At 37.3% G+C, this 10,228-nt stretch overlaps 1 protein-coding gene across 3 annotated transcripts; it reads right to left on the reverse strand.

Annotated features, from left to right (window-relative positions):
• Positions 1-343: 343 nt before the first annotated feature.
• LOC113035313 (solute carrier family 22 member 7-like) lies at positions 344-8,189 on the reverse strand. 3 transcript variants are annotated; one of them, XM_026190804.1, is made up of 12 exons: positions 8,088-8,189; positions 5,436-5,502; positions 4,943-5,346; positions 4,636-4,739; positions 4,284-4,438; positions 3,979-4,147; positions 3,708-3,828; positions 2,747-2,856; positions 2,374-2,588; positions 1,080-1,188; positions 680-886; positions 344-465 (listed from the first exon to the last, which is right to left on the reverse strand). In XM_026190804.1, exons 3-12 carry the CDS (start codon positions 5,327-5,329, stop codon positions 402-404), a joined length of 1,641 nt encoding a protein of 546 aa, XP_026046589.1. In that variant the 5' UTR covers positions 5,330-5,346; positions 5,436-5,502; positions 8,088-8,189; the 3' UTR covers positions 344-401. The 3 variants fall into 3 exon arrangements, with proteins under 3 accessions (XP_026046589.1, XP_026046587.1, XP_026046588.1); XM_026190802.1 differs by lacking the exon at positions 8,088-8,189 and adding an exon at positions 5,982-6,031; XM_026190803.1 differs by lacking the exon at positions 8,088-8,189 and adding an exon at positions 5,833-5,935.
• Positions 8,190-10,228: the final 2,039 nt, after the last annotated feature.

Here is a 10,228-nt window from a genome sequence, read left to right on the forward strand (position 1 = left end):
TTTTTAAAAAAAACAACTGTGAAAATGTAAATTCCTGCTGATTTGTACAGTTTTTAAGATCTCACAATACTTCTTGCTTCATGTACTTTATTAAACCTATAAATTTTATTGTACTTAGATTTGAATGCAGTTACACATCTATATTTCTTTCGTTTTCCTTTTTTCATTTTGTTTTTCTTTTCTTTTTTTCAATTGTGTAAATATCAGTGGGAAACTGTCTCGGTATTTAAAGAAAAAGGTCCACATATAAAGTCTAATACAGTGCATCATCTTTTAGATCAAATAAAATTGTAACTGAACATTGGTCAGTGCAATTTTTTAATGTTATAAAAAATGACATTTATTCTTTCTTTTTTTACATTTTTGGTCAAAATCTCTTTTGATTTTGAATTCGTTCTTCGTTAACCTAATTGTGACTTAACTTCTAGGAAAATAAGCGAGGATTCCTTGGATACATCTTTCTTTCTGAAATTAAAAAGAATGGAAAAAAATGAATACAGACCAACATAATATTTAAAATAAGTTAAATAAAACATCAGTAGCTCAACAAAAGGCTTAAAAGTCTTTAAAAAAAAATCACACAGCTTATATTTTAAATAACTTCATATATATATATATATCTTTTTTTTTACACATTTAATGTATTAATTTAATATATGTATTGTATTATGTCACCAACCTTGGATTTTCTATGTCATCAATTGTCTCAGGCAGCTTCACATTCAGTGTTTCTGGAAGAAGCAGAGCCACTAGGCCAGAAATAATGGCTAAAGAGCAGAGGATGATCTGAGGAAGAAGAGTCCACACATCCTCCAGCAGCAGGATGAGTGGAGCAATTGATACTCCCAGACGACTCACGAAACTAGTATAGCCCAAACCATTCTGCCTGATAAGACAGAAAATAAGTCAGAGGAAGTGAAACCTCTGTAACCCTGCTGAAGGCAGACGAGTTTATAGACCTTAGGTGATCTTTACTCAAATAATAATTAACATCCAATGCCGGAATAATGCATAATAATCCTACCAAATAAAAAATAACTGGCATGGGTCAAGGGATTGGAAGTAAGTGAATCACTGACCTGGTCACGGTAGGGTAAAGCTCAGTGGTGTAGAGGAAGATGGTTGTAAATGAAGCTTCTGAAAGGCCTTTTCCAAGTGTGGCAACAATGGCACGCACGTGCCACAGATCTAAAGAAAAAAAAAGGAAATAAATAAATAATCATTTACATTTAGTTACTGTGAAACAAAAGGGAAAACTGATCACTGCAGTATAAGCTGCAGTATTTATTCTACAGCAGTGGTCTGGTAATCTAAGGATATAACATCTGTAAATAAAAGTGGAGCATGGTTTTAAAGTCTTACCAAAAAAGTGCCCTAAAAACCTGCATTCTTTCTAATGGCCAGCAGAAGGCTTTTGTGAAAAAGAAATCAAGTAGTGATTGCTTGTAAGTTATTACTTGACTAAAAACTTAAGTGATGACTAAACAGTCTCAGTCACAAAAATCTTTAAAAAAGTCTAATTTACAGTAAAAAAAAAAAAGATAGTAATACTTCAGGTAATGGCTACATTGTGATTGACAGGTACCATTAAATACAATTTCGATGCCAAAACTAGCATACAAATTAATATCATAGTAAATGAACAATGTATGCTGGGAAAAAAACAGGCTAGCAGAAACTAGCAAGCTTGGTTAGCCGGGTCCTGTATGTGTGGAGTTTACATGTTCTCCCTCCCGCTGTGTGGATTCTCTTTGTGTACTCAGGGCAAATCCCAGAGCTTAAAGACAAGCATTTCAGATTAATTAGAGACTCTAAATTGGCCATAGATGTGAGTGTAAGTCAAAGGTTATCATTCTTCGTGTGTTAGCCCTGCGATAGACTGGTGACCTGTCCTAGGTCTACCCCCCTTCTCCCAAATATGACAACAGGGATACGCTCCAGCCCTGCGATGACCCTAAACTGGATGTGTTTTCAAAAAACAGAATGGATGGATGGCTGGATGGACAAATAGATGGATGTATATCTTCACAAAATGCCAACAGGCAAAACTCCCAACTCAAGCCTTCAAATCAGTGATCCACAAACGACTGGCTGTAAAAACTGCATACACAAGAAAAACTGCATTCTTCCTCTTCCTGTGAAAGAGAGCACATTAAAATCTCACGGTATGATTTTATTGTGCTCTCTTTTACAGTGACCCTGTTTGGGTGAATGAATGCACCTGAAGTGAGAAGTTATTGGTTTCACAAAGATACCTCTGCTAATAAAATGAGTGCACTTTAGTTTTCACAGTATTACAAATAAACAAACCAGCCTGCAGTCTGTGCGGTTACAAAACTTCTGGAAAACAGGTAACAAAAAGCTCTCAGTGACCTTTGGGAATAAAGATGTTTATCCCGATGCAGATCCCGGTCAGTAGCAGCGTGCCTGATTGGCATTTCCTTCGTCCAATGATGTTGAGAAAACAATAAATTGTGAGCTTGGCAGGAACTTCAATGGCTCCATAGATAAAGTGTGTGAGGTACATGTTCAAACCAAACCCAGTGATGTTCAAGCTGATTCCATAGTATGTTGAGGCGACTCCATACCTGCAGAATATAAAAAAGTATTTTTATAAAACCTACAGCATTCAAAATTCAACTATTGAAAAGAGATTTCTGATTAATTCAAAATCTCAGAGTAGTAGATAGAGGTAGTTTATGATTTATATAATTGTTGTTGGTATTGTCTTCATGCTGATACACACCAAACAATTCCAAGTAAAAAAGTTAACCATCTCATTCTCGGTGTTTTGACTAGGTGGAAGTACGTATAGTTTTTTGCCTGGTTTTCCTGGACTTCTATGTTGGAAAGAGTCTGTAGAAAAACAGAAATAATAAGCAGTTAAACATGGATATTGATTTCTGGGCTAAATCGAAATTTTTATTGTTTTTTTTTGTTGCTATTTTAATATGTTGGTTCGAAACAGGTCTCTCTTGTAAATGATACACAGAGTCTCAATGTTTTGTCCTTCAGAATGCTGAGGCACAAAACTCATATTGTATTGTATTGAAGAAGGTGATGAAACAGGAGGAATGACTGCAGTTTTAAGCGGTCTTTCAAGAAAAGTTCATTCAAGAACTCTGGAGTTTCACAAAGTGTGGACTAAGGCTGATGTCACTGTTTCAAGAGCCACAATCCACATCAAACCACCCCTGAACCAGAGACAAAGTCAGAAACATGTAACTTAGGCTAAGGAGAAAAAGAATTGAATTGTTGATCATTGATAAAAAGTCCATTGAACATCAAAGTTAAAGAGTGTGGATGAAGAGTGCACAGTATCCAAAGTGTGTGAAGTCCAATGTGAAGTTTCTGCTGTCTGTGATGATTATACAACTGTCTACCAAGAGATTTCAGAGCATTTCTTTAGTCTGCTCACAAGCTTTGTACAGATCCTGAATCTCTTTTCCAGTAGGAGCTGGCGCCTTCTCACAGTGCAAAACTTTTTGCTTGATTAACCCATGCAACTTAACTTATGTACTTAAGTAGAATTGTCAGGTATCTGTACTTTACTTGAGCAGTTTTTTTCTGACAACTTTTTACTTTTACTCCCTACATTTTTAAACGATTATCTTTACTTTCGACTCATTTTCTTACATTTTCAAAATGGGCTTGTTAGTTTTGGTTTGACGTATTTGAGGGAAGTTATAAACGAAGCCCAGCCTTACCTCTAGTTTTTCTCTGGAAAGTTTTTGTCTTCTGTTGATGTTTGCACATTTGTCAAGATAAAACTGGGCCCTTTCCACTTTACCATTTGCTAAAAGCCAGCGAGCAGATTCAGGAATCCACCTACAATTATAATCATACAAAATAATCAACCATTAATTACAACGATTATAAGTCAGATGTGGGAAATACACTTCCAAAAAATGTCATGAATTAATGTTGTTATGAATAAAAAACATCTGTTTTGTTCCCCTGCTGTTGTACTTCACTTACCACCAGGTTAGAACTGCGAATCCTAACGGGGCTGTAACTGTCATGGTCAACGTCCGCCAGTCAGTGAGAAGAAAGGCCATCCCAGCCAGCAGCATGTAACCTACAGACCAGGCCAGGCTGCCAATCACCCCAATAGTTGACCTATGACTTATGTCAGCCCACTCAATGGCTGAAAGGTATGAAAAGTACCAAAATGAATGATTATTAGTTTATTGTTAATTATGAATTTTAAACCTACAACAACTGATTTTAGGGGCGCAACATGTGATGTGTTAACATTTTTTGAAGGCAAAAAAGTCATTTACTGAGAACTATTGAGATGATGCTGATTCCTGTCAGTGAAAATCCAGTGAAAAATCTCAGCACTGCAAACAGTATGTAGGAGTTTGCAAATGTGCTGGAGAAGCCGAACACGATCGACAAAATGTAAGAGACCAGAAGCATGGTTTTTCTCCCATACCTGGAAACAGCACAGGAAGTACATTTTCCCATAGCAACCTACAAAGGCCTCAAAGGGGTTTCACAAATGTAAAAGTACAGTCATGTTTTTTAAGTGTGGTTTTGACCAAAGAATTATCACAACTATTATTCCTTGTGCACGATAAATTGAACAATGGAAAAACAAATGCATATCCAGCATAAAGTGAACTGCCTTACTTATCACAGAAGAATCCAAAAGCTAGGGCTCCGATCATAACTCCAACGAAGAATATTGTGTTTGTGGTTTTTGTCAGGCTCTTTTTATCACAGACAAGGTTCCACTGGGAAAGAAACCCACAGAGGAAAGCATCATTTAATTTGATCCATTTAGGTACTAGTTTCTTCTATTCAGGCCAATGTAAGGGTCAATATTTTTTTAAATAAAATTTGAATTTCATGACAGTCAATTTATGTCACACACATCTGTGCATGTTTTTTGTTTTTTGCAATATTAGTTTTTAGTCGTACACTATTTTTACTGTACCTCTGTGGCCAGCGTGGAAATGAAGGTGGAATTGTCATAAACCCATCCACTCTGACACCAAACTGTGGGCAGGTCAGTGCGGTTGGAGTTGTTGGATAAAAGCTGAAACTGAGGCTCTGCGAACATCTCACAGGATTTCGGCTCCCCATCTTCTCGTACAGGAAGGCTGACAGTCAGTTTCTGCTCCTGAGTTAAATTTCTGAAGAGTTCTTCTGAAGACTTCTCCAGCGTGCTAATGTCACAGTGGTGAGGGGGCACAGCAGCAATGAAGTTATTTAGTAAGAAGTGACAGGGGAGAACCATCCGCGAGGTGCACAGCAGGATGAGGATGGCGATTTGGAAACGCCCAAACCCATCGATTTCCTCGAGGATGGTCTCAAACTTCATCTTTGCTCTGCTTATGACTGCAAAAGTAAGAGGTTTAGAGTTAGTTTAAAATGTCAGAAAGTTAAAGATGTGAACATGTATCAATACAAAGACTGAGATTACTCACCTGCATAAAAAGCTGCATAGGGTGCATGCACTCGAGCTGCAATGTCCTCTTCTGAGTTCTCTGCCCCCTTTTATATGATAGGGTTGGATTTAAGCTCTTCAGAAATTTGCCTGGCAAACTGACTTGATCATTAACTTCAGGGTGACCTTTGAACATCATTACATTGCAAAATATGTCAAAGTCCAAGTTGGTACTCCAAGTTACACATTGGAGAAGCTAGTACAAATGTCAAATGCCCCTTAACCCTCCTGCTACATGAATGTAAGGACAATAAAATTTAAATAATGCAAACCGCAAAACCAAGCAAACAAATGATCTCCATAAAAAGCTTGTGACATTTCCCTTCATAAAAATCAGTAAGCGAAAGTGACTCTGGGAAAGGACAAAATGTTCTTACTCTGATCTCCGTGTCTCGGGGTCTCTGTGTGGGTACCTTCTACAAAGTTCACAGTTCAATAGAATGCAGATTTTAAGGCAAATGCCTCAAACAAGCTAGGCTGGTTAGTAACCCATCCACTGATAACCCTCAGCCACATTTTAACTTACAAGTGTTAGTCCTTCTTCCAGGAACAATTGAGCTTCAGACACGCCGCACTCTGCATACGTTTAGGAGAGAAATGATGTAATGCTCGAGGGTCACTAGTCAGCAAATATGACAATTAAAATAACTGATTGGATAGCACTTCTAAGATATTAATTCTCTCACAGTTTACACCTGTGTACATTATTAAATTAAGATTTAGTCATGAACTGTTTTACTTCACATCTGTTTCTAATGTATTGATGTAAAGTAAAGTAAGTAAAGTAAAAATTTATTTATATAGCACCTTTCAAGATAAAAATCACAAAGTGCTTCACAGAAGCTAAAACCTAAAAATAAAAATCAACCAAAAGCAAGTTTAAAACCATGGTCGGCAGCGGCAAAGCCAAACACAGGCGCCATCATACCGGAAGATGTTTCACCTTTAACAATAACAATGTAAAAATCAGAAACAGATACAAAAGAGTTAAGAAATACTACTTTAATTCACACAGATAAACGAAACATGTCAGTTTAATCAATTACACAGAATAGTACAACATGTATACATGTTTTTTTTTACTTGGCTACATGTGTGTCAGTGGATGTTTCAACCATCCATCCATCCATCCATTCGCTACCGCTTATCCTTTTCAGGGTCGCGGGGGGTGCTGGAGCCAATCCCAGCTGTCATAGGGCGAGAGGCGGGGTACACCCTGGACAGGTCGCCAGTCTGTCGCAGGGCCAACACACAGGGACAGACAACCATTCACACTCACATTCACACCTAGTGGCAATTTGGATTATCCAATTAACCTATCCCCACAAACTGCATGTCTTTGGACGGTGGGAGGAAGCCGGAGTACCCGGAGAGAACCCACGCAAACACGGGGAGAACATGCAAACTCCACACAGAAAGACCTGATGGTGGAATTGAACTCAGGACCTTCTTGCTGTGCAGCAACAGTGCTAACCACCGTGCCACCGTGCTGCCCTATGTTTCAACCAACCAAGCTTATTTAATTATTTAAGTGTGTAGAGCAGGGGTGGCAATTCCAGGCCTCGAGGGCCGGTGTCCTGCAGGTTTTAGATCTCACCTTGGGTCAACACACCTGAATCACATGATCAGTTCATTACCAGGCCTCTGGAGAACTATAAGACATGTTGAGGAGCTAATTTAGCCATTTAAATCACCCGAGGCCTGGAGTTGCTCACCCCTGGTGAAGAGCAACAATAGAGGAACTGCAAATGTTACAAGCAATTCCATTGAAGAACCATCTGCACACTGCACAGAAATTACTTTTCAGGTTTACAATTTCCTGCTACTTGGAAAATTAAAGAGTAGAGGCCAAAAGGTCAAATATCATGCAATTTGAATTTGAAAATTGCATTTTATGCTGGATACTATTACAGATCATCGAATCCTCACTGAATCAAAATTAAATTAATATTTAAGAAAGAGGGGGCCTCTGAAAATTAGCATCTACTTCACCATTTTTGAAAATAGTCAGAGGTTAAAATGTATTTGAGTTATTTCTGGTTTTAGTAAACAACTTTTGATCAAATAGCTGAACCACTTTTTGTAGCATTTTATATGTTTTTTTTCCCCAGCTACAGATGTGAGAGACAGAATGTAAAAGTTAGCAGTGCCATGCTATCATGGTGCTTTTGTGATTTTTGTTTGGGAGTTGACCTGCGCAAATACGCATGATGATAAAACACTGTAATTTGGAAGTTCAAAGTTGCATCAGCAAGATATTTCCTCATGTTCAAAACATTCTCCTCATTGAAATCATATCACAAACATCTGTGATGATTTTAAGCAATCTGGCGGGACAACATTTGGCTATGATCACTTGCAAACCTGTAAAAATCATTCTAAATTTGGGAATAAACATGTCTTCAAGCATGAGATTGTGTGGGTGTTTTTATGGGGCAAAAAAGTCCATCAGAGGCACAGTTCTTAAGTGGAGTAACGCACATGTTCTAAATATTGGGATATATGTAAATACACTGTAGATATTTTCCACATCAAGTAGTAATAGATGAAAAAAGGGAAAAACGCATAATTTTGTTTTGAATAACTTTTTGTAAGAAGAATTTAAACCATTAACTTACATTACTCAACTTACCTGCAAAAGTCTTGAGCCACTTTCTTCTTTGCTTCCAAGGAGCCAGAGTTTCTTGCGTGTTTTTAAAGTGTTCTTGAGAAATGATTCTTCAAACTTTCTGAAGGTTTTTTTGTTTGCTTCTCAGTTAAGCCACTTACCACTGACCTATCAATCAATCAATCAATCAATCAAGCATAAAAAGGCACCTAAACTCAACAGACAAACCAATGTTGAGAAGTAGAGCAGAGCAAATAAAGAATTATGCCTATTTTTTCTTCAACAAAACATATAAAAGTGACCATAGTGGCTTTTTTCATAAGAATGCATTGAGTTTTTCTTTTTTACTCACCTTTTTTACTCACTATGTGTTAATAGACCTCTCTGCATTGAATTGTACTTCTTATTAATCTCTGTCTCTCTCTTCCACAGCATGTCTTTATCCCGTCTTCCTTCTCTCACCTGAACTGGTCACGGCAGTTGGCCGCCCCTCCCTGAGCCTGGTTCTGCCGGAGGTTTCTTCCTGTTCAAAGGGAGTTTTTTCTTCCCACTGTCACCAAAGTGCTTGCTCATTGTTGGAATTTTCTCTGTATGTATTATTGTAGGGTCTACCTTACAATATGAGGCGACTGTTGTTGTGATTTGGCGCTGTATAAATAAATTTGAATTTAAAAAAATTACATAAAAGGTATATAAATGTATAAATTATAACTGTTGGCTAAATTTGACAATCTGTATTTATTAACTGAGCAAGTGTTTTGTTTTAGTCATCTGAAACTGATTGAAGTCATGCTCAAGTACAATGGGTATTCGTTACGGTAGTGACCATATTTGGACACTAGGTGGTGGTGTAGCCTCTTCTTATAAAGATAAATTAAACTCAGCATGCTACAGCAGGTGAAATGACAGGATTAACACACTGAATAAGTAATAAGCTAGTTTGTCTTCCGTATTTAACATTATTTTCTCATAATTTCAGAGTGTCTAGTGCACTGGTCAAACGCACAGGACATAAAAAGGAAAAAAAGGGATACAAGTCCTTTTGGACTTTGTTTGCGGTTCACTATTTTGTTAATCAAGCATTAAACAGAATAAACCAGCAGCCCACACTAAAAGCAATTAATGTGACTGATACACAGCAGCAAGAGTTGTAAGAAAGCAAAGAGTCTCTACGATACTATATAAAAGTCCTCAAGCAAACCCTTTTAAAAGGGAAAAAAAATCGCAGAAATAAAGGGTTGGCACAAATGTCACGTGCAAAAAAAAACGTCAACAGCTCATTCTGGACAGTGGGTGACGGATTGACCGTGAATATATAGTAACTGTATCCGCACAAAACTGGAAAAATAAGGCCCTTAAAAACTTTTATTATCTTACATTCTTTCTGTGTGTAAACGACTGTTGATTAAATGCATCTATACTGAAACTGGAGAAATATGTCCCTTTGGTTTCAATTTAACAGGTAAACCTTGTTATCAGTGCATTTCACTTCAACCCATTTCAAAGGATGAATTAGAGTGGAAACTGTGAGCCGGGCCTGCTCGGATCACTTCTGAAAGAATGGTCAAAAATTCCCATAAACACACACTTAAACCCTGTGGAAAGCCTTCCCAGAAGAGCTGAATGTCAGGAGATCCTGAAGCCTCAGAACATGAAGAAAGGAAAATATTTACATTTCATTTTAACATCATTTGTTATTTAATATTTTTTATCGCTTTGTTCTAAAATTCAGAAATTGGAAAAAAAACAAACAAGAAAAAGTCAATTAATTTATATATTTTTAATGTTTCCTAGTTAAGACAATACCAAAACTTAAACACACTGTTTTGAATAATCATACATGTTCATTTATTTTAAAGAACATGTGAAGATTTGTGTCAACTCAGAGAGGAAAGCTTTCTGAATGTATATACACGGAGAAGTGCTTTCTAAATGACAATCTTTTATTTTTTACATAAAGTTCAATATTGAGTACACATACAGACAAATACACACATGAAAAGCATCTAAGCAGTCAAAGAGAGAAGCGTTCTCATGAGAAAGCTGATGTTTACCCTGCGGAAGCTATACAGTCTGCACCGTCTGTGGCTTTCACTTAAACACACACACTGACGGATGAAACGTCTCCCCGGCCATATGTCTGTGTGCTTCCCCTACGCACAGGA

The sequence above is a fragment of the Astatotilapia calliptera genome, chromosome 13 (assembly GCF_900246225.1).
Source record: "Astatotilapia calliptera chromosome 13, fAstCal1.2, whole genome shotgun sequence".
NCBI lineage: Eukaryota > Metazoa > Chordata > Actinopteri > Cichliformes > Cichlidae > Astatotilapia > Astatotilapia calliptera.